This window comes from Heterodontus francisci, chromosome 2 (genome assembly GCF_036365525.1).
Source record: "Heterodontus francisci isolate sHetFra1 chromosome 2, sHetFra1.hap1, whole genome shotgun sequence".
Lineage (NCBI taxonomy): Eukaryota > Metazoa > Chordata > Chondrichthyes > Heterodontiformes > Heterodontidae > Heterodontus > Heterodontus francisci.
Window position 1 is genome coordinate 70609877 of NC_090372.1, and position 25499 is coordinate 70635375.

Sequence of the window (25499 nt, forward strand, 5' to 3'; positions counted from 1 at the left end):
GAAAATTTGGGACTGCTCTGCACACCCACAGCCTCCTATCCAAACACAAGCATGTAGTAAAATGCATGAAGAAATAGGCCTGTAGAATATTATTAATGCAGTGATTAAACAAAGAAACTTCTATCACAACAATTCACCTTAAATGAAACTGTCCCGGTGGGGCTCCATAGGCCACTGTATCAATCTGCTGTCATTTCTTAACTTGAGGAGGAAAGGTCAAACAGTTCAAGACTGACACCAATGCTGTTTATTTTTTTATTCATTCATGGGATGTGGGTGTCGCTGGCCAGGCCAGCATTTATTGCCCATCCCTAATTGCCCTTGAGAAGGTGGTGGTGAGCTGCCTTCTTGAACCGCTGCAGTCCATGTGGGGTAGGTATACCCACAGTGCTGTTAGGAAGGGAGTTCCAGGATTTTGACCCAACGACAGTGAAGGAGCAGCGATATAGTTCCAAGTCAGGATGGTGTGTGACTTGGAGGAGAACTTGCAGTTGGTGGTGTTCCGATGCATTTGCTGCCCTTGTCTTTCTAGTTGGTAGAGGTCATGGGTTTGGAAGGTGCTGTCTAAGGAGCCTTGGTGCATTGCTGCAGTGCTTCATGTAAATGGTACACACTGTTGCCACTGTGCGTCGGTGGTGGAGGGAGTGAATGTTTGTAGATGGGGTGCCAATCAAGTGGCTGCTTTGTCCTTGACGGTGTCGAGTTTCTTGAGTGTTGTTGGAGCTGCACCCATCCAAGCAAGTGAAGAGAATTCCATCACACCCTTGACTTGTGCCTTGTAGATGGTGGACTCAAATAGAAATAAAGGGGTTTGGTATAATCGCCATTGCAGGGACATGGAGCAGGATTTTACATTTTGGGACGGGACCACGACTTTGGGGTCAAATGCGGGTCTTGACCCACATGGTGTTGGGAGCAGTCACCCAACATGGATTTTGCCTTGATTGACCAATTAGTGGCCAGAGAGCACGCTTGCCATCCAATTAAGGATGGTGGGTAGACTCTCAAAGCCAAATGGTCAATAGGAGGCCCTCCAGCATGGAAGGAGCTGCAGTCTGCCATTGCAGATAAGGAAGAGAGAGGGTGCCTCCATCTTGAGGTGCTCTCACAGCAACTTTAAAACAATTTGAAATAAAAAATGGCCACAGCTAGCAGGCCACCATTGTGGAAGAGGAGTCCCTCCACAGAGAAGCTTGTGGTTGCAGCTATGGCCAGATAGGTGGGGGGCCTCAAAGTGAGCATTTCCCCCCACCCGGGTCTTCCCCTGGGGGGCTGCCTCCGGCATCTGCTGATCTGCTGACGCTATGGGGTAGGGTGGGGCAGAGGTGCGCCTGCAGGACAACTGGAAAATTGCAGTCAACCTTTGATCATTGGTCTTAATTGGCTCCTTAATGACCTGAATTAGCAGGCAGGTAGCTGGTCCACCATCGATCCGCTCTCTGGGTAGATGGCTCGGGGGTGGGATGATGCTGGCAGTGCAAAATTACACACCCTACTGCCTCTATTCCTACCCCCATATCAGGGGTGATAATCCCGCTTTTGGTTGCAAGGTGACAAGGTAGGGAAATAAATAATTTAGCGTACACAACATTTTGAAAAGATAGGCAGAATGGAACAGAAGAAGGAGTAGCCCTGATAATAAAGGATGACATAAGGACAAGGAACAAAGAACAGTACAGCACAGGAACAGGTCATTCAGCCCTCCAAGCCTGTGCCGATCATGATGTCTGTCTAAACTAAAACCTCCTGCATTTCCGAGGTCCATATCCCTCTAATCCCATCCTATTCATGTATTTGTCAAGATGCCTCTTAAACGTCTCTATTGTACCTGCTTCCACCACCTCCCCCATCAGCAAGTTCCAGGCACTCACCACCCTCTGTGTAAAAAACTTGCCTCGCACATCCCCTCTAAACTTTGCCCCTCTCACCTTAAACCTATGTCCCCTAGTAACTGACTCTTCCACCCTGGGAAAAAGCTTCTGACTATCCACTCTGTCCATGCCACTCATAACTTTGTAAACCTTTATCAGGTCGCCCCTCCATCTCCGTCGTTCCAGTGAAAACAATCCAAGTTATCCAACCTCTCCTCATAGCTAATACCCTCCAGACCAGGCAACATCCTGGGAAACCTCCTCTGTACCCTCTCCAAAGCCTCCATGTCCTTCTGGTAGTGTGGCGACCAGAATTGCACGCAATATTCTAAGTATGGCCTAACTAAGGTTCTGTACAGCTACAACATGACTTGCCAATTTTTATACTCTATGCCCCAACCGATGAAGGCAAGCATGCCATATGCCTTCTTGACTACCTTATCCACCTGCATTGCCACTTTCAGTGATCTGTGGACCTGTACGCCCAGATTTCTCTGTCTGCCAATACTCGTAAGAGTTCTGCCATTTAATGTATACTTCCCACCTGTATTACATCTTCCAAAATGCATTACCTCACATTTGTCCAGATTAAACTTCATCTGCCATTTCTCCGCCCAAGTCTCCAACCGATCTATATCCAGCTGCATCCTCTGACAATCCTCATCACTATCTGCAACTCCACCAACCTTTGTGTCGTCTGCAAACTTACTAATCAGACCAGCTACATTTTCCTCCAAATCATTTATATATACACTACAAACAGCAAAGGTCCCAGCACTGATCCCTGCGGAACACCACTAGTAAGAAACTTAAACATTAGTAAGAAAAGAGTTTGACTCAGATGATCAAGAAGTAGAATCAGTATGGATAGAGATTAATAGTAATAGTAATAAGGGTCAGAAAATTTTGGTGGGAGAAGTTAATAGGCCCGCTAACAGCAGTTATACTGTTGGACAGAGCATTAAGGAAGAACTAATTGGTGCTGTAACAAAGGCAATAAAATAATCATGGGGACTTTAATTCTCACACACACTGCGCAAATCAAACCGGAAAAGGTAGGTTAGAAGATGAGTTTGTAGAATGTTTTTGTGACATTTCCTGGAACAATATTTTGTGGAACCAATTAGGGAAAACGCTATTTTAGATCCAGGATTGTGTGATGAGGCTGGGTTAATTACTAATCGCATACTAAACGATCCTTTGCGAAAAATGTGATCATAATACAACTGAATTCCATATTAAGTTTGAGAGCAAAATATTCCATTACAAAACAAGAATCTTAAACGTAAACAAAGCCAATTACATAGATATAAGGGAGAGCTAGCCAAGGTTGATTGGGTTAAATAGAATAAAAGGTATGGTGGTAAATAAACAATGGGAAATACTTAAAGAAATTATTCAAAATTTTCAACAGAAGTACATTCTATTTTAAAATGAAAGTTCAGCAAGGAAGATTTACCCGTGGCTTACTGAGAAGTTAAGGATAGAATTACATTAAAAGAAGAGGCTTATTATGTTTCAAATAATACTAGTATGCCTGAGGATTGGCAGAGTTTTAGAAACCAACAAAGGGTGACCATAAAGTTGATAAAAAAGGAAAAAATATAATGCAAGAGTAAACTAGCCAAGAATATAAAAAACAGATTGTAAGAGCTTTTACATGTGTACAAAAAGGCGAGCAGCTAAAGTAAATTTGTTCCTTAGAGGCCGAGTCAGAAAAAATTATCATGAGGAATAAGGAAATGGCAGAGATATTGAACAAATATTTTGTGCCTGACTTCACAGTAGAAGATATAAATTACATACCAGAAATAAAGGGAAACCAAGAGGCTAATAAGAGTGAGGAATTTAAGGTAATTAATATCAGAAGAGAAAAAGTAATAAAGAAACGTAAGGGACAAAAAGCCGACAAATCTCCAGGTCTGATTGTCTACATCTTAGGGTTCTAAAAGAGGTAGCTGCAGAGACAGTGGTTACACTGGTTATGATTGTACAAAATTCCCTAGCTTCTAGATCCAGTCCCAGTGGATTGGAAGTTTTTTTTTTATTTGTTTCATGGGATGTGGGAGTCACTGGCAAGGCCAGCATTTTTGCCAATCCCTAATTGCCTTTGAGAAGGTGGTGGTGAACTGCCTTCTTGAACTGCTGCAGTCCATCTGGTGTGGGTATACCCACAGTGCTGTTAAGGAGGGAGTTCCAGGATTTTCATCAAGTGACAGTAAATGAACAGCCTTTCCAAGTCAGGATGGTGTGTGTCTTGGAGGGTAATTTGCAGATGGTGGTGTTCCCATGCGTCTGCTGTCCTTGTCCTTCCAGGTGGAAGAGTTTGCAGGTTTGGAAGACAGTAGCATCGTATTCCTGGACTTCCAAAAGGCATTCAATAAGGTGCTACATAAAAGGTTAAACAAGGTCTCATGGAGTTGTGGGTAATATATTAGCATGGATGAAGGATTGGTTAACAGATAGGACGCAGAGATTAGGGATAAACGGGGCATTTAAGTTGGCAGGCTGTAACTAATGGAGTCCCTGAGGTGTTTATAATCTATATTAATAACATAGATGAAGAGAATGAAAGTAATGTATGCAAGCTTGCCTTCGAAACAAAGCTTGGTGGTAATGTAAGCTGTGAGGAGGACACAAAGAGGCTGCAAAGAAATATGGACAGGTAAAGTGAGTGGGTAACAAGGTGGCATAATGGGGTATAATGTGAGGAAGTGTGAGGTTATTTATTTTGCTAGTAAGAATAGAAAAGCAAATAATCTTTAAAGGAGGTGAAACTTTTAAATGTTGATGATCAGAGACTTTGGTGTACTTATACAAGGAACATAAAAAGTTAGGATAATAAAAGCAAAATACTGCAGATGCTGGAAATCTGAAATAAAAACAAGAAATACTGGAAATACTCAGCAGGTCTGGCAGCATCTGTGGAGAGAGAAGCAGAGTTAACGCTTCAGGACCTGAAACATTAACTCTGCTTCTCTCTCCACAGATGCTGCCAGACCTGCTGAGTATTTCCAACAATTCTTGTTTTTATATAAAAAGTTAGGATGAAGGTGCAGCAAAGCAATTAGGAAGGCAAATGGCATGTTGGCCTTTACTGCAAGCTGACTGGAGTACAAGAACAACAAAGTCATGCTATAATTGTATAGGGCTTTGGTGAGACCACACCTGGAGTACTGTGCTCAGTTTTGGTCTTCATATCTAAGGAAGGATATATTTGCCTTGTAGGTGGTAAAGCAAAAGTTCACCAGATTGATTCCTGGGATGCAAGGGTTATCCTATGATGACAGGCTGAACAAATTGGGCCTATACTCTCCAGAGTGTAGAAGAATGAGAGGTGATTTCATTGAAATGTACTAGATTCTGAAGGGGCCTGACAGGGGAGACAATGAGAGGTTATTTCCCCTAGCTGGAGAATCAAAACATGGGGGCACAGCCTTCGGAAAAGGGGTCAATCATTTAGGACTGAGACGAGAAATTTCTTCACTCTGAGGGTTGTGAATCTTTGGAGTTGTCTACCCCAGAGGATTGTGGATGCTCCATCATTGAGTATATTCAAGGCTGAGATAGATTTTTGATCACGCAGGGAATCAAGGGATATAGAAAGCAGATGGGAAAGTGGAGTTGGAGACAGAAGATTAGCCATGATCGTACTGAATGGCAGAGCAGGCTCGAAGGGCCATATGGTTTACTCCTGCTCCTATTTCTTCTATTTATATGTTCTTATAACAAAACCCTAAATCTCCAGCCACTCCCTTTGTTCACTGCACTTGTGTGAGAAAATGATCAAGGCTAGGCTGCCCCTCTGCTGCAGAAATGATGTAGCCTGCAGCTGAGCCATCTGAAGGGCTTATTCACAGAGGTCAAGTGGGAAAAATTTACAGGAGTAAATTTGTAGGAAAATTACAGAGAGGTGCAAAAACTATAGTGTAGTGATAACTGGGGACTTTAATTATCCTAATATAAACAGAGATAGTAATAGGAAAGGACAGAGAGGGGGAATAGTTTTAGGACAATTTTCTTGATCCATATGTTTCCGATCCAGTGAGCAAGAAGGCATTGTTGGATCTGGTTCTGGGGAATGAGATGGGTCAAGTGTCAGTAGGGGAACATTTAGGGAACAGTGATCATTGTTCATAAGGTTTAGGATAGCAATGGAAAAGGACAATGAGCAAACTAGTGCAAAAATACTTAATTGGAGCAGGGCCAATTTCAATAGGATGAGAATGGATCTGTCTCTGGCAAATTGGAATCAAAGATTGGCAGGCAATACGGTAAAGGAACAAAGGGTTGTCTTTAAAAAAGCTTGTTCAGATACAGTTGAGCTACATTCCCCAGAGGTGGAAAGGAAGGAAAACAAAGCCAGAGCTCCCTGGATGATAAAAGAGATAGAGAGTAAGATGAACCAGAAAAAGGGCACATATGATAGAAGTCAGGTTGATGTTACAAGTGAGAACCAGGCTGAATATAACAAGTTCAAAGGGGAAGTGAAAAATGAAATAAGAGAATCAAAGAGAGAGTATGAGAAGAGAATGAAAACATAAAAGGGAATCCAATAATCTTCAATAGAAATATAAATAATAAAAAGGTAGTAAGAGGAGGGGTTGGGCTGAGTTGGGACCAAATAGGGGATCTGCATATGGAGGTAGAGGGCGTGGCTGAGGTACTTAATGGGTTCTTTGTATCCGTCTTTACCAAGGAAGAAGATACTGCCAAAGTCATAGCAAAAGAGGTGGTAGTTGAAACACTGGATTGGCTAATAATTGATAGAGGAGTTATTAGAAACACTGGCTGTACTTAAAGTTGATAAGTCACCAGGACCAGATGGGATGCATCCGAGGATACTAAGGGAAGGAAGGGTGGAAATTGTGAAGGTAATGGCCAAAAGCTTCTGGTCCTCCTTAGATACCATGAGGGGAGGGGGGGTGATACCAAAGAACTGGACAATTGCAAATGGCACACCCTGTTAAAAAAGGGTGTCAGGATATGCCCAGCATTTACAGGCCAGTCCATTGAACTTCAGTCGTGGGAAAGCTTTTAGAAATGACAATCCAAGACAAAATTAACAGTCACTAGGACAAATGTGGAACAATTAAGGAAAGCCAGCACAGATTTTTTCAAGACAAATTGTGTTCAACCAACTTTATCGAGGTTTTTGGTGATGAGACAGAGAAGGTTAATGAGAGTAATGCAATTGATGTAATGTATATTGACTTCCAAAAGGTGTTTGGTAAAGTGACACATAATAGGCTTGCCAGAAAAGTTGAAGCCCATGGAATAAAAGGGACACGATCAGCATGGATATGAAGTTGGCTGAGTGACAGGAAACAGACAGTAGTGGTGAATGGTTGCTTTTTTGGACCAAGGAAGGTATGTCGTGGGGTTCCTCAGAGGTCCATACTAGGATCAATGCTTTTCTTGGTATATATATATTAATGATCTTGACTTGGGTGTACAGGGTACCATTTCAAAATTTGCAGTTGACTCAAAACTTGCATTGTGAACTGTGAGGAGGAAAGTAATAGACTTCGGACATGTGGCAGATGAAATTTAATGCAGAAAATTTTAAATGATACGTTCTGGTAGGAAGAATAAGGAGAGGAAATATAAACTAAAGGGTAAAAGAGGTGCAGGAACAGAGAGACCTGGGGGTGTATATACACTAATTGTTGAAGCTGGCAAGGCAGTTTGAAAAAGTTGTTATAAATGCATACGGGATCCTGGGCTTTATATATTGAGGCCTCCTCCTGAAGTCCCCAGCATCACAGATGCCAGATTTCAGCCAATTCAATTCACTCCACGTGATAACAAGAAACGACTGAAGGCACTGGATACTGCAAAAGCTATGGGCCCTGACAATATTCCAGCAATAGTACTGAAGACCTGTGCTCCAGAACTTGCCGCACCCCAAGCCAAGCTGTTCCAGTACAGCTACAAAACTGGCAAGTACCCTGCAATGTGGAAAATTGCCCAGGTATGTCCTGTACACAAAAAGCCGGACAAGTCCAACCCGGCCAATTACCGCCCCATCAATCTACTCTCCATCATCAGTAAAGTGATGGAAGGTGTCATCAACAGTGCCATCAAGCAGCACTTGCTTAATAATAACCTGCTCAGTGACGCTCAGTTTGGGTTCTGCTAGGGCCACTCAGCTCCTGACCTCATTACAGCCTTTGTTCAAACGTGGACAAAAGAGCTGAACTCAAGAGGTGAGGTGAGAGTGACTGCCCTTGACATCAAGGCCGCATTTGACCAAGTATGGCATCAAGGAGCCCTGGCGAAACTGAGGTCAATGGGAATTAGGGGGAAAACCCTCCGCTGGCTGGAGTCATACCTAGCGCAAGGAAAGATGGTTTTGGGTGTTGGAGGTCAATTATCTGAGCTCCAGGACATCACTGCACGAGTTCCTCAGGGTAGTGTCCGAGGCCCAACCATCTTCAGCTGCTTCATCAATGACCTTCCTTGAATCATAAGGTCAGAAATGGGGATGTTCGCGGATGATTGCACAATGTTCAGCACCATTCATGACTCCTCAGATACTGAAGCAGTCCATGTAGAAATGCAGCAAGGCCTGGACAATATCCAGGCTTGGAATGATAAGTGGCAAGTAACATTCGCGCCACACAAGTGCCAGGCAATGACCATCTCCAACTAGAGAGAATCTTATCATCTCCCCTTGACGTTCAACAGCATTACCATCACTGAATCCCCCACTATCAACATCCTCGGGGCTACCATTGACCAGAAACTGAACTGGAGTAGCCATATAAACACCGTGGCTACAAGAGCAGGTCAGAGGCTAGGAATCCTGAGGCAAGTAACTCACCTCCTGACTCCCCAAAGCCTGTCCACCATCTACAAGGCACAAGTCAGGAGTGTGATGGAATACACTCCACTTGCCTGGATGGGTGCAGCTCCAACAACACTCAAGAAGCTCGACACCATCCGGGACAAAGCAGCCCGCTTGATTGGCACCCCATCCACAAACAATCACTCCCTCCAACACCGACGCACAGTGGCAGCAGTGTGTACCATCTACAAGATGCACTGCAGCAATGCACCAAGGCTCCTTAGACAGCACCTTCCAAACCCGCGACCTCTACCAACTAGAAGGACAAGAGCAGCAAATACATGGGAACACCACCACCTGCAAGTTCCCCTCCAAGTCACACACCATCCTGACTTGGAACTATATCGCCGTTCCTTCACTGTCGCTGGGTCAAAATCCTAGAACTCCCTTCCTAACAGCACTGTGGGTATACCTACCCCCCATTGACTGCAGCGGTTCAAGAAGGCAACTCACCACCACCTTCTCAAGGGCAATTAGGGATGGGCAATAAATGCTGGCCTGGCCAGCGTCGCCCACATCCCATGAATGAATAAAAAAAATAAAGTACATAAGCAAGGAAGTTATGCTGCACCTTTATAAAACATTTGGCCGGCTTTAACTGGAGCATTGTGTCCAATCCTGGGCACTGCACTTAAGGAAGGATGCGAAGGCTTTAGAGAGGGTGCAGCAAATATTTACGAGAGAGAATGTTCTTATAATATTGGATTCTGTATCAGCAGGTGATAGATCTCATATCTTTCACCCGTTCAATAGATGGTGATGACAGTGTAGGTGATGATATATTTGTTTTGCTGTGTTGATGTTTTAGGAAGAACTTTTCAAGGAATGGGTGGAGAAGATAATTAGAAGGCATCATCAATGAAAGCCTGGTGAGTGGCTCTATTATCTTAGTTATTTGACAACTGCATCAGTCTCTTCAGTCTGCTCTGCACTGCCATTGCTGTGGTTTATTATCATCTTTGGCCAGTGAGCACAGGGGTGATGAGTGAATGGGACTTGGTGTGAGTAAGGATATGGGCAGCAGAGTTTGGACAACCTCAAATTTATGGAGGGAGGACTGTGGGAGGCTGGTCAGGAGTGTATTAAAATAGTCAAGTCTAGAAGTAAAAAAAGGCATGGATGAGGATTTTAATAGCGTATGAGCTGAAGCAGGGGCGGAAACAGTCGATGTTACAAAGGTGGAAATAAGAATTATTAGTAATGGATGGATATGTGGTCAGAAGCAGAGCTCAGGGTTAAATATGATGCCAAGGTTGCAAACAATCTGGTTCAGTCTCTGACAATTGCAGGGGAGAGGGCTGGAGTTGGTAGCTAGGGAACAGAGGCTGTAGCAGGGGTGAAGACAATCGTTTGTTGAAACATCATTGACCTGAAATGCTAACTCTGGCTGAATTTTATGTAGGAGTCGGGGCTCCTGGCGTCAGGGCGAAAAGGCAGGGGGAACCCCACCTATACATTTTTGCAGTCCCCTGTAGCGATCCTCCGGTGTTTTTCAATTAAAGATTCACGAGCCGGGATCCTAATCCCTTTAAAGATGGGGATCCTGGCTCCATGAGCTGCCAGCCAATCAGCGACCTGGCAGCTCAGCAGTATCGGCAGCGCCACTGGGTGCGGTGACCATAGCCAGTACTTCAGAGGCCTCAGACCCAGGCCCAGCATTGGAACCTCCGAGAAGAGGTAGGTGAGGTGGGGTCGCCGGGGCAAGTCTGGAAGGCACCAGCGAGGGAGGATGGGGGTGGGGGTTGGGTGTTGCTGGTAAGGGAGTCCCTGGATTTTGACCCAGCGACAGTGAAGAAACAGCGATATAGTCCCAAGTCAGGATGGTGTGTGACTTGGAGGGGAACTTGCAGGTCGTGAAGTCCAGGGGAAAAGGGGACCCGGGGGTAAAGTTGTTCCTGGTGGGGGTCCTCTATGGGCCACAAATTGCCCATGTAGGAAGGCCCCCCCGAAGCCCACAGGGAGGGCGCCTCATGTTGCAAGGCATCCTCCCTGCATGGTGGAGGGCCCACGCCCCCCCGCCGCTGGTAGGATCCCAGCAACTCCAGGACCAGGACCTTAATTGGCCATTAATAAGTTACATAAAGGCCTCAATTGGGCTCAAGGTGGGAAGGCTGTCGTCGGCCTATCCCACCCCCGGGGAAGATCACTTGGCAACGGGCCCTCTGCCCTGCCCCCCTGCCCCTCCACCAACATCGCGATACTCAATGCCCCCTTGTCTCCTTCTCCATCTCAAGGGCGGACCATAAAATCCCTGCCTCTGTTTTTCTCTCCACAGATGCTGCCACACCTGCTGAGCATTTCCAGCATTTTCTGGTTTTATTTTAGATTTCCAGCATCTGCATTATTTTCTTCTTGTACTTTACTTTGTGACTCAAATTGGCGACTCCTCAGATACTGAAGCAGTCCGTGTAGAAATGCAGCAAGACCTGGACAATATCCAGGCTTGGGCTGATAAGTGGCAAGTAACATTCGCGCCACACAAATGCCAGGCAATGACTATCTCAAACAAGAAAGAATCTAACCATCTCCTCATGACATTCAATGACATTACCATCGCCGAATTCCCCCACTATCAACGTCCTGGGGGCTACCATTGACCAGAAACTGAACTGGAGTAGCCATATAAATACCATGGCTACAAAACCATGTCAGAGACAAGGAATCCTGTGGCAGGTAACTCAACACCTGACTCCCCAAAGCCTGTCCACCATCTACAAGGCACAAGTCAGGAGTGTGATGAAATACTCTCCATTTGCCTGAATGGGTGCACCTCCATCAACACTCAAGAGGCTTGACACCATCCAGAACAAAGCAGCCCACTTGATTGGGACCCCATCTACAAACATTCACTCCCTCCACCACCGACGCAAAGTGGCAACAGTGTGTACCATCTACAACATGCACTACAGCAACGCACCAAGGCTCCTAAGACTACACCTTTCAAACCCATGACCTCTGCTACCTAGAAGGAAAAGGGCAGCAAATGCATGGGAACACCAAGTTCCCCTCCACACCATCCTGACTTGGGACTATATCGCTGTTCCTTTACTGTTGCTGGGTCAAAATGCTGGAACTCCCTTCCGAACAGCACTGTGGGTCTGACTACCCCACATGGACCGCAGCGGTTCAAGAAGGTAGCTCACCACTACTTTCTTGAGGGCAATTAGGGATTGGCAATAAATGCTGTCCTAGCCAGCGTTGCTCACATCCCATGAACGAATAAAAACAAAAATACTGGGAATACTGTGGATTGCCTTAAAATAAAGGCCTCATGTCTGCTGCCTGAGCGTGCTTCCTGCTTAGTAACCACTGGAACAGCAATGGTATTGAAAACAGATGAAGAACTAATAGTTCTAATATTAATAGTGGTTCTGAACTAAGTGGAAGAAAGCTTCAATAATGAACAAGAGAATAGAGCAAAGAATTCAGATAAGAAAACATAATACTTACTCCTATGTCAAAGACAAGACGTGCTTCTGCTATAGCTTGAGTAAAAGCATTTGGATCAGTACAGCCACTTCCCACATGAAAACTGTGAAAGGAAAGGGAGGTTATACTGGGTCAAAACATTGTCTATATTTTAACATGCCACCCGGCTACTTTCTGTGTGAAATGTACCAATTTTACATCAACACTTCCATTAAGTGATGGAATGTGCAGTGAAGTTCACAACACAAACACATTTTTTTCTCATCAATTTTCTCCCCTCATTTCCTGAAGACGTTAAATCGTCATCATCACTGCCAGATCATTAATCTTGCAGAATGGATCACCTACCTGTTGTGGAGCCCACCCCTCTTGTTCTTTGGTTCAGCTTTCATTTCTTCCTTCTGCCTCTTTGTAGTGGCTTGGGACAGAAAAGATCTGCATAAAACTATGAGATTAGTTCTCCCTGTGTCTGCGTGGGTTTTCTCCGGGTGCTCCGGTTTCCTCCCACAAGCCAAAAGCCAAAAGACTTGCAGGTTGATAGGTAAATTGGCCATTATAAATTGTCACTAGTATAGGTAGGTGGTAGGGAAATATAGGGACAGGTGGGGATGTTTGGTAGGAATATGGGATTAGTGTAGGATTAGTATAAATGGGTGGTTGATGTTCGGCACAGACTTGGTGGGCCGAAGGGCCTGTTTCAGTGCTGTATCTCTAATCTAATTACACAGGAACGTAGGAAGAGGAACAGGCCATTCAACCACTCAAGCTTGTTCTGCCATTCAATGATCTTCATCCAAACTCCATTCACCTGCCTTCACTCCATATCCATTAATAAACTAGACTAACAAACAATAATCAATCTCAGATTTAAAATTTCTAAAATTTAGGTAGCATCTACTGATTTTTGTGGGAGAATTCCACACATTCCATGAAGAAGTGTTTCCTAACTTCACTCCTGAATGTTATGTTCCTTGTCCTAGGCTCCCTCAGCAGTGGAAAACATTTCTCTCTACCCTAAAATTTCTTTCAAAACTACAAATTTTTGTCTTGTACCACCTAACCAATTTCCTAACCAGGTCAATATCTTTCCTTCAATTCCATGAGCTTTAATTTGAGCTAAAATAGTAGCTAAGAAACGTCAATTCACTTTTCGCCAATTACAGCACGATGATATATTGATATATACCAACTGGCAGGTCAGAGTTCAGCAGGTATTTTCCTACCTAACTCCAGTGATGTCCACATTCAAGGCCTTTGCCTGTTCCATCAAGCCATTGCACTCATTGATGGATGCTCCAAACTTTTCAGTCAGGGGAAGATCGGACTTAGAATCATTTGTGGCAATACGTAAAACCATTCTAGAAAGAAAGAACAAATTTTCCCTTATATAACACCTTTCATGTCCTCAGGTAAACCCAAAGTACTTCACAGTCAATGAACTATTTTTGATGTTATGTTGTTATGTAGACAAATGAAGGAACTAATTGGGATAAATGGTTAAATGGTAAATATTTGCCAGAACATCAGACACATTCTCCTGCTCTTCTTCAAGTAGTGAAATAGAATCTTTTACATTCATCATTCACATTTATGTTAGAATCTCTTATAAAGAATGTGATAACTAGATACTTGGAAAATAATGATTGTGCAGAGTCAACATGGATTTACGAAAGGGAAATCATGTTTGACAAACCTGTTGAGTTTTTTGAAGATGTTACGTGTAGCATAGATGAAGGAGAACCAGCTTTCACAGGTCACTGACCTGAAATGTTAACTCTGTTTCTCTCTCCACAGATGCTGCCAGACCTGCTGAGTATTTCCAGTAACTTCTGTTTTTATTTTAGCCTCTCACCTTCTTTGGAACAGCCTCCTTATTTGTAAACATGTCTGCTCTTAGTTTATTGAAGGTTTGGTCCCAATGGAAATGTTTCCTCCACTTTCCTCCAATGTTTCCTCCAGCACTTTCTGTTTATATTAGAGCACACGGGATTGGGGGTAAAATACTGCTTTGGATTGGGAATTGGTTAACAGACAGAATGCATAGAGTACGAATTAACGGGTCATTCTCAGGATGGCAGGCTGTTACTAGTGGGGTACCACAAGGATCAATGCTTGGGACACAGTTATTCACAATCTATATAAATGATATGGATTTGGGGACCAAATGTAATATTTCCAAATTTGCTGATGGCACAAAACCCGGTGCGAGTGTAAGTTGTGAGGAGGATGCAAGGAGGCTTCAAGGGGTTTTGGACTGGCTAAGTGATTGGGCAAGAACGTGGCAGATGGAATATAATGTGAATAAATGTGAAGTGATCCACTTTGGTGAAAAAAAAACAGAAAGGCAGAGTATTCCTTAAATGGTGAGAGGTTGGGAAGTGTTGATGTCCAAAGAGACCTGTCTGTCCTTGTTCCTGAGTCTCTAAAAGCTAGCATGCAGGTGCAGCAAGCAATTAGGAAGGCAAATGGCATGTTGCCCTTGATCGTAAGGGGGTTTGAGTACAGGAGTAAAGATGTCTTGTTGCAATTGTATAGAGCCTTGGTAACAATGCACCTGGAGTATTGGTCCAGTTTTGGTCTCCTATCTAAGGAAGGATATACTAGCCATGGAGGGAGTGCAACAGAGGTTCACCAGACTAATCCCTGGGATGGCAGGATTGTCTTCTGAGGAGAGATTGAGGAAACTGAGCCTGTATTCTCTAGAGTTTCAAGGAATGAGAGGTGATCTCATTGAAACTTACAAAATTCTTACAGGGTGTGGCAGGGTAGATGTGGATAGGATGTTTTCTCTGGCTGGTGAGTCTTGAACCAGGAGACACAGTCTCCGAATAACAGAGATGAGGAGGAATTTCTTTACTCAGAGGGTGGTGGAATCTTTGGAATTCGCTACCCCAGAGGGCTGTGGAAGCTGAATCATTGAGCATGCTCAAGACAGAAATCAATAAATTTCCAGATACTAATGACATCAAGGGATATGGAGATAGTGGGGAAAAATGGCATAGAGGTAGATGATCATCCATGATCTATTTGAATGGCAGAGCAGGGATGAGGGGCCGAATGGCCTACTGCTCCTATTCCCTATTTTCCTATCTGAGTAGGCAACTCACCCAAAGGACAACACGTCTGCCCGCAGCACTGCACAAATGTGACAGTTGGATTATGTGGTCAAGTCAATGGGATTGATTTGACTTTTGGGCGGCCAACCAGCAATGTCATTGGCTGCTCATGCCAGCCACTCATTCCAGTGGTTTAAAAAGTGGCCGTGATTTTGAGATAGCGGCATCATTTGAATTTAGCAGATGGGTTGTGAACAGGTGTCCTGATGCAACTCGCTGGTCATTGGCCTCAGGACTGTCGGCAGCTGCGATCCCAGCAGAGGGCTCGGAGGCTGAGGGAAGCGATATCAAGGTGGGATGAGGCATGCAGTTGCCCTCAGTATTTTTGTGGAGCCAGGAAGCCTGCTTCTGCTCCTTCCAGCTCCTCAATATTTCAATTTAAAATGTTTAGTCGCTGAGTCCTGATTGGAATGCCTGTATACCTGGGCGGAATATTCATGTCGTGAGCTTTGCCCATATGTTCCCCTGAGTGATCACTTGTTTCAGGCAGTCTTTTTGGCCACCCAGTGATAGGCCTCTGTGAAGGTTCTCCCCAGCCAGGTGCTGACTTTGCAACTCCTGTATCAATGGTAAGTTTAAGGATGTGCTGCACCTCCAAATATAGCACACTTGACTCAGAGAATCATTGTAGCTGTACACAGGTCTGAGAAAGCTCTGGGGGGAGTTCTTCTCCACTTTTTAACCATAAATTGGGCAGGATTGCAGCAGCGAATGTGCAAAAGTTCAGCCTACTGGTGCCTACCCACCCCACTGAGGGCCATCCTCCCCCCTCTACCCCCGTTTCCCTGTTGAGATCACCACTGGGTATTCCTTCCCCATCCACTACATGCAAATGGCAGCAGAGAGCGGGGTGCTGATTACTGGGGAATTTCTGTCTGGTTTGACCATTCAGCACCAATACAGTGGCAGCCCCACTGCAGCATCACCAGGATTTACCATCCTCACACTTGCTGTCTTGGTTTCGGTGAGCAGAATCCTACCAGAGCCCATTCAACATATGGAATGAGTCCTGACCCAGGAGCATGGTCTATTCTTGGGGGTGGAGGAAACATTTCCATTGGGACCAAACCTTCAATAAACTAAGAGCAGACATGCTTACAAATAAGGAGGCTGTTCCAAAGAAGGTGAGAGGCTAAAATAAAAACAGAAATTACTGGAAATACTCAGCAGGTCTGGCAGCATCTGTGGAGAGAGATCTGAGTATTTCCAGCACTTCCTGTTTTTATTTTGGATTTCCAGCATCTGCAATATTTTGCTTTTCTTTAAGGAGAGAGACTACCTTCTTCAAGGTTAATAAGGTTTACCTTCCTATCCCAACCCCTTGATGTCAGTATGGTTGTGCCTGCACCATGCTGGTCTTGCAAAATCAGGGATTTGTGTCTTTATTGACTTTTGTTTATTAATGCACTGAATACAGAATTAAATCTACAAATATGAAACTGAACTTAAGTTAGGGCTTCACCTACTTCAAATGCATGCATTTGAGTCTACTCACTTGGCAGTAGGATGGCTCATTGCAACTTTGGGCAGTTCATCTTCATTATCGAATGTCATCATCTGAACCCCATGACTGGCAGCGTATTTAATATGAGAGTTCTCCTTGCAGGGATTTGCATAAATAATTCTCTCTGCAGGGACACCAATGTCTTGTATCAAAGCAATCTCATTCTGGTTGGGAAAGAAAAGCAAGTTAGGTTACATATCTGGCAGTGTGCTCTTTATTCTTTAATTTATATTTGCCACACATTATAGACATGCAGCAAAGCTTAACAGGTGCTGAGGAAACCATACACTGAGCACACGTTATGATGATACAAATGACCATATGTGGCCTCTGAGTCCCGCACCATGCAACACCTCCGGGCCTGCTCTATTGTGCCAATTATATATGATCTGAAGCTAAACTAAGAATCAGTCCCTTCCCACAAAACAACCATGACCCAGCATCAAACGTCTGCAAAAATTGAGGGGCGGGCTCTGATGTATAGCAGATGTATGGAAGAAGGTATGTAATCAATTGCTCATCTTCATTCTGCAGCCTCCATTCACTTTCTGTGGTCACCAAAGTACCATGACATTAGGATGACAGGAGGTGTTTGAACGTTGAACAGAAACCACAACACAAACTGTCATAGCTCAAACTTGGCTCAAATATCATATTCATAAAGCAGCAGCAAATCAGAAATAGATGCCACTGTGATAGCTTTCTGAAATAATCATGAGGGGCTGAATTTTCAGGTACTGGTGAGTGTGGGAATGGAACCGGATGAGGGATGAAAACACTGGCGCTGGTTGGCGTGCCATTTTCCTGACCTGGGACTGGTGGGTTTCACCAGGATGAGGGAACGGCAGCCTCATAATTCCACCTGATCCATTGAGCACAGCAATTAAGACCGTTACAAAGCTCATTGAGAGCTTGCTAAGGGGCATGTTCTAATATTGATGGGGGTGCACAGGCTACATGTGCTGTCTGGGAAGACCAGGCGCATGGAGGTGAACACACAGCGGGGTGTCAGTCATGAAAGGGTGAACAGCGTAGAGGGGGGGCTTGGCCATTGGCACACAGGTGCCATTGGTTCAGTGCAGGTTGCAGGGAGAGTGGTCAGTAAGCGCTTGGGCAGTGCAGGGGGCAGTCACCCTCCTGGCATCACGGGTCCATAAGAGAAGGGGGCAAGGCCGCCAAACACAAATGGGAAGGGGGGCCACCTGTGCACAAGGGAGGCAGCAGCTGGCAATGAGGGCATAGCTCTCAGAATTTGGGCACAGTGGCGATGAGGAGCAACACCCTTCACAGGAAGAGCAGAGCCCCAGGCATCTGGAAGGCAGAGGAGAGGAACAAGGGAAGGAAGGACATGAAGGCCAGACCCTTAGCACTGGATTTACCCCAAAGATGCAGCTACCTTGAGATGATTGAGAACTAGTGCCAAAGGAGACAGTGACTCTCCAGACAGATGGTCACAGAGATCTGTCCTTTTGTCACTGAAGACCTCAGACCTTGCAGCTCTGCTTGCCATGCTCTCCTAGTAGCCGTCAAAGTCACTGTGGCCTTGAACCTCTTCACTTCTGGCCCCTTCAAGGGATCAGCTGTGGACCTTGGTGGCATCTCACAAGCGGCTGCAGACCACTGCATGACACTGGTCACTGATGCCCTCTTTGTCAGAGCTGGGCAGCACATTCATTTGATGACAGACATGACAGGGCGGCACAGTGGCGCAGTGGTTAGCACCGCAGCCTCACAGCTCCAGAGACCCGGGTTCGATTCTGGGTACTGCCTGTGCGGAGTTTGGAAGTTCTCCCTGTGTCTGCGTGGGTTTCCGCCGGGTGCTCCGGTTTCCTCCCACCTCCAAAAGACTTGCAGGTTGATAGGTAAATTGGCCATTATAAATTGCCCCTAGTGTAGGTAGGTGGTAGGAGAAAGGTAGGGATGTGGTAGAGAGAATGGGGTTAGTGTAGGGTTAGTATAAATGGGTGGTTGTTGGTCGGCACAGACTCGGTGGGCTGAAGGGCCTGTTTCAGTGCTGTATCTCTAAATAAATAAAAAATAAATAAATAAAAAAAACATGACCTCATGTGGACAGAGGACATTGGGTTTCCCCTCCATTGCTGCATTCCCCCAGGTGCAGGGCATCATCCATTGTACCATGTGGCCATCAAGGCACTAATTGGCTGACCAGTGAAATTCATCGACAGGAAGGGCTTACACTCCCTCAACGTTCAACTGGTCTGCGATTCACACTAAGAGCTTCCTCAATGCATGCGCTTTCCTGGCAGCTTCCATGACTCCTCCATCCTCCGCCAGTCCAGGCTGCCACAGCTCTTCACTCCATCCCCCAAACTCCATGGATGGATTCTAGGGGACAAGGGATATCCCTTGAAAAGATGGCTGCTCACCTTTTTACGATAGCCCAAGACAGAGGCACAGAGGCACTTTAACTGAAGCCATCTGCTCACTAGGACAACCATTGAGCAAGCCAGCAGGCTTCTGAAGATGTAGTTCCTGTGCCTGGACCAGTTGGATGGTGCAATGCAATACACTCCTGCAAGCATCCAGCTCATTGTGGTCTGCTGTGCTCTCCACAACATGGTCCTCCAGAGAGCTGTGGACCTTGAAGAGGAATGACACAGTTCATTGGAGTAAGAGGAGGAGCAGGACGTGGAAGAGGAGGACGAAGAGGAAGTGAAGGAGGAAGAGGCAGAATACCAGGGTGCCCCTGCTGCACTAGGAGGTGGCTGGATCTGGAATTGGGCTTGAGGACCTTGTTAAGATTTCACTAATCTCAGGGATCATCTGACTCAGACTTGTTTCAACTGAGCCCGTCTGACCAGGAGGAATGGGATGGTCTGGAACTTACTCTGAGCTGCCTGTGCTAACACTTGCATTGAGTTACCAGGCTAGGAGATAAATCAATAGAGAAACAGTGGCAGACATTCAAGGGGATATTTCAGAATACTCGGGATAAGTATATTCCTACTATAAAGAAAAATTCTAAGGGGAGGGCCCACCATCCGTGGTTAACTAAAAAAGTTAAGGAGAGCATCAAGCTTAAGGAAAAAAGATTAGAGTGGCAGGTCAGATAATTGGTCAGATTGTAAAGAACGGTAGAGAATGACGAAAAGGTTAACCAGGAGAAAGAAATGAGAGTATGAGAGGAAGCTAGCTAGAGATGTTAAAATGGGTAGCAAGAGTTTCTACAGGTATTTAAAAAGGAAAAGAGTAAATAAAGTGAGTGTTGGTCCTCTAGAGAGTGAGAATGGGGAGTTAATAGTAGATAATAAGGAAATGGCAGATGAAATGAACAAATATTTTGCTTCTGTCTTCACTATAGATGATACAAAAAACATTCCAGCAATAGCTGTAAATCAGGAGGTGGAAGGAAGAGAGAAACTTGGTGGAATTATAATCACCAGGGAAGTGGTACTGAGCAAACTGATGGAGCTGCGAATTGACAAGTCCCCGGGTCCTGATGGGCTTCATCTTTGGGTCTTAAAAGAAGTAGCTAATGAGGTAATAGCTGCGTTGGTGTTAATTTTTCAAAATTTGCTAGATTTTGGAAAGGTTCCATCAGACTGGACAGTAGCAAATCTTTTTTCTTTATTTCTTTGGTCTCCTGGTCTCGAGAGACAATGGGTAAGCACCTGGAGGTGGTCAGTGGATTGTGAAGCAGCGCCTGGAGTGGATATAAAGGCCAATTCTAGAGTGACAGGCTCTTCCACAGGTGCTACAGATAAAATTGGTTGTCTGGGCTGTTACACAGTTGGATCTCCCCTTGCGCTTCTGTCGTTTTTCCTGCCAACTGCTAAGTCTCTTCGACGCGCCACACTTTAGTCCTGTTTTTATGGCTGCCCGCCAGCTCTGGCGATCTCTGGCAACTGACTCCCACGACTTGTGATCAATGTCACAGGACTTCATGTCGCATTTGCAGACGTCTTTAAAGCGGAGACATGGACGGCCGGTGGGTCTGACACTAGTGACGAGCTCGCTGTGCAATGTGCCCTTGGGGATCCTGCCATCTTCCATGCGGCTCACATGGCCAAGCCATCTCAAGCGCCGCTGACTCAGTAGGGTGTATATGCTGCGGATGTTGGCCGCCTCGAGGACTTCTGTGTTGGAGATACGGTCCTGCCACCTGATGCCAAGGATTCTCCGGATGCAGCGAAGATGGAATGAATTGAGATGTCGCTCTTGGCTGACATATGTTGTCCAGGCCTCGCTGCCATAGAGCAAGGTACTGAGGATACAGGCTTGATACACTCAGACTTTTGTGTTCCATGTCAGTGTGCCATTTTCCCACACTCTCTTTGCCAGTCTGGACATAGCAGTGGAAGCCTTTCCCATGCACTAGTTGATTTCTGCATCGAGAGACAGGTTACTGATGATAGTTGAGCCTAGGTAGGTGAACTCTTGAACCACTTCCAGAGCGTGGTCACCGATATTGATGGATGAAGCATTTCTGATGTCCTGTCCCACGATGTTTGTTTTCTTGAGGCTGATGGTCAGGCCAAATTTGTTGCAGGCAGCCGCAATGATGTCGATGAGTCTCTGCAGACACTCTTCAGTGTGAGATGTTAATGCAGCATCGTCAGCAAAGAGGAGTTCCCTGATGAGGACTTTCCTTACCTTGGTCTTCGCTCTTTGACGGGCAAGGTTGAACAACCTGCCACGTGATCTTGTGTGGAGGAAAATCCCTTCTTCTGAAGACTTGAACTCATGTGAGAGCAGCAGTGAGAAGAAGATCCCAAACAGTGTAGGTGCGAGAACACAGCCCTGTTTCACGCCACTCAGGATAGGAAAGGGGTCTGATGAGGCGCCGCTATGCTGAATTGTGCCTTTCATATTGTCATGGAATGAGGTGATGATACTTAGTAGCTTTGGTGGACATCCAATCTTTTCTAGTAGTCTGAAGAGACCACGTCTTCTGACGAGGTCAAAGGATTTGGTGAGATCAATGAAAGCAACGTAGAGGGACATCTGTTGTTCATGGCATTTCTCCTGTAGCTATCTCCATCCAGGCCAGCTTGTTCTGGGTGGGTGGCCAACTCCTGCCACCCTCCAGGAAGATGACCTCCCTCCTCTGCCTCACAGCCTCGAGGTGGACCTCCAGGTCTGCAACCGTGAATCGAGGGGTTGCCCTGCCCGAGGTTCCACACCTCTGCCGCTCCTGAGACTTCTTTCAAACAGAATGTAAAGGAATGAAATGGCAGCCACAGTTATAACTGCAGTGGTCTGTCGGCCCACACTTGTACAGTCCTATATCCCTTCCCACTCCCGTAGCCACTAATTGGCCACCAAACCAATTAAGGGGGTGCCCCTGTGAAAATGGGGGCCTGTGACTCTTTTCTTCCGGGGAAGGGGTGGGGGGTGGTGGTGGTTTGGGACCTGGAAACAGTGTCGACCTCTGTTGCCTTCCCCCTGAAGGAAAATCCTGCCCAAGCTCATTCACCTTCGCCTTGTATTTGCATAGAAGAAGCACAGTGGAAACATGAACTGTCTATTAGATTGTGTGATTTAGACTGTAGACTACAAATTATTAAAATAGCAGTTAAACAATAGCGGAAAATCACTTGCTTACTTGAACATGAAATAGTGAAGTAATCCTGCCAGCCACTTCATTAAACAATTGGTACAACCACACAACAAAAACAACAACCAGCTGCATTTATATAGTGCTTTTGACATAGTAAAACATCCCATGGCGCTTCACAGGAGCGTTTCCAAACAAAATTTGACACCAAGCCACATCAGTAGATATTAGGTCAGATGACTGAATGCCCGGCCAAAGAGCGAGTTTTTAGGAAGCGTGTTAAAGGGGAAGAGCATGGTAGAGAGGTGCATAGGTTCAGGTAGGGAATTCCAGAGCTTTGGACCTCGGCAGGTGAAAGCATGTTGCCAATGGTGCAATAATGAAAATTGGGAATGCACAAGAGGCTAGAATTGGAGGAGTGCAGAGATCTCGGAGAGTCCTGGGGCTGTAGAAGGATATGGTTTGAGCAGAAGTTTTCTCCAAGTTGATACTGGGAAGACTGAAGCCACTGCAAAACTCCATACCCCAGCCAATGACTCCATCCCTCTCCCTGCCAACTGTCTGAGGCTGAATCAGACTGTTCGCAAATGAGATTAGCTCGGGACCAGATCAGCTGGAGCATTATTAAGACTGCCTACTTGCACCTCCATAACATCCCCCATGTCTGCCATGCCACAAGTCATCCGCTGATGTAACCCTCATCCATGTCTTTATTATCTCTAAACTTGACTATTCCAATGCCCTCCTGGCTGGTCTCCCACATTCCACCCTCCATAATTTTTTCAATTATTTGTTCTTGGGATGTGAGTGTTGCTTGCAAGGCCAGCATTTATTGTCCATCCCTAATTATTCTTGAGAAGGTGGTTGTTAAATCCATAGTGCTGTTAGGAAAAGAGTTCCAGGATTTTGTCCAGAGACAGTGAAGGAACAACTATATATTTCCAAGTCAGGTGAAGTGTGACTTGGAGAAGAACTTACAGGAGGTGATGTTCCTATGTGTCTGCTGCTCTTGTTCTTCTAAGCTGTAGAGATCGTTAGTTTGAAAGGTACTGTCAAAGGAGGTTGGTGAATTGCTGCAGTGGAATTTGTACATGGTATACATTGCTGTCACTGTACACCAGTGGAGAAGGGAGTGAATGTTTAAGTGGTGAATGGGATACCGATCAAGTGAGCTGCTTTGTCCTGGATGATGTCAAGCTTTTTGAGTGTTACTGGAGCTGCACTCATCCAGGCAAGTGAGAGTACTCCATCACACTCCTGACTTATGCCTTGCAGATAGTGAACTGGATTTGGGGGGCCAGGGGGTGAATTACTCTCCACAGAATTCCTAACCTCTAATCTGCTATTGTAGACACAGTATTTGTGTGGCTGCTCCAATTCAGTTTCTGGTCAATGATCTCCAGGATGTTGATAGTGGGGGATTCAGCAATGGCAATGCCATTGAAGGGGAGATGGGTTAGATTCTCTCTTGTGGAGATGGTCCTTGCCTGACGTTTGTGTGGTGCGAATGTTACTTGCCACTTTTGAGCCCGAGCCTGAATGTTGTCCTCTCTGTGGCCATACCCCTCTCCCCCACTGTATGCGGGCTCGGACTCCTTCAGTATCTGAGGAGTTGAAAATCTTACTGAACACTGTGCAATCATCAGCAAACATCCTGACTTCTGACCTGTTATTGGAGGGAAGATCATTGATGAAGTAGCTGAAGATACTATTCTAAGGAACTACTGCTAGGGCTGATGACTGACTCGAACAATCATAACCATCTTCCTTTGTGCTTAGTATGACTCCAACCAGTGGAAAGTTTCCCCCCAATTCCCATTGACTACAATTTTGCTAGGGTGCCTTAATGCCACACTCGATCAAATACTGCCTTCATGTCAAGGGCAGTCACTCTCAACTCACCTCTAGAATTCAGCTCTGTTGTCCATCTTTGGACCCAGGCTGTAATGAGGTCTGGAGCTGAGTAGCCCTGGCATAAACCAGGTTGAGCATCAGTGTGCATGTTATTACTGAGTAAATCCTGCTGGAGCACTGTCAACGACATCTTCCATTGCTTTGCTGATGACTCAGAGAAGACTGATAGGACAGTATTTGGTAGGATTGTATTTGTCCTGCTTCTTGTGGACAGGACAAAGCTGGGCAATTTTCCACATTGTCGGGTATATGTCAGTGTTGTGTCTGTACTCTAATAGGTTGGCTGAGTGTGTCGCTAGTTCTGGAGCACAAGTTTCAGCACTACAACCGGGATGTTGTCTGGGTCCAAATCCTTTGCTGTCTCCAATGTGTTCAGCCATTTCTTGATATCACGTGTAGTGAATCAAATTGTCTGAAGACTGGTATCGATGATGATGGGAACCACAGAAGGATTCTGAAATGGATCATCCACTGGGCACTTCTGGCTGAGATTGTTGCAAATGTTTCAGCCTTGTCTTTTGCACTGATGTGCTGTGCTGTGTCATCATTGACACAGAGAGGGGGAGAGGGGGTTGGGGACACAGGGGGAGAGGGGAATGGACACACAGAGAGGGGGGAGGGGGCTAAACACAGAGACGAGGCAGAGGGGTATGGACACAGAGAGGTGGAGAAGGGATTAGACACACAGAGAGGGGAGAAGGGGATGGACACACAGAGGAGAGGGGTATGGACAAAAAGGGGAGGGGGAGATGGACAGTGGGGGAGGGGGAGATGGACAGTGGGGGAGAGGGGGATGGACACAGAGAGGAGGAGAGGGGGATGGACACAGAGAGGGGAGGGGGGATGGACACAGAAGTGGGGAGAGGGGGATGGACACACAGGGCAGAGGGGGATGGACACACAATGGGGAGGGAATATGGACAGAGGGGTGAGAGGGGAATGGACACACAGAGAGGGACAGAGAGGGCGATGGACACACAGAAAGGGACAGAGAGAGGGATGACACACCCACAGAGGGTAGAAGGGAATGGACACACAGGGGATGGGGGGGTTGGACACAGTGGTGGGGAGAAGGGGATAGACACACAGTGGGGAGGGGGGATGGACAGAGGGGAGAGGGGGGAATGGACACACAGCGAGGGGAGAGGGGGATTGGCATACAGAGAGGGGAGAGGGGGATGGACACAGAGATGGGAAAGTGGGATGGACACAGAGAGGGGAGAGGGAGATGGACTCAGTGAGGGGGAGAGGGGGACGGACACAGAGAGGGGGAGAGGGGGACGGACACAGAGAGGGG

At 45.9% G+C, this 25499-nt stretch overlaps 1 protein-coding gene across 1 annotated transcript in view; it reads right to left on the reverse strand.

The window, feature by feature from the left end:
* LOC137380624 (antizyme inhibitor 2-like) overlaps positions 1-25499 on the reverse strand; it is a 68075-nt gene that overhangs the window by 37528 nt on the left and 5048 nt on the right. Inside the window, exons 3-5 of the mRNA XM_068052746.1 lie at positions 16762-16934; positions 13374-13508; positions 12172-12253 (exon numbers count right to left, since the gene is read on the reverse strand). Of these exons, the coding sequence (XP_067908847.1) occupies positions 12172-12253; positions 13374-13508; positions 16762-16934 (390 nt within the window). The remainder of the gene's footprint in view (positions 1-12171; positions 12254-13373; positions 13509-16761; positions 16935-25499) is intronic.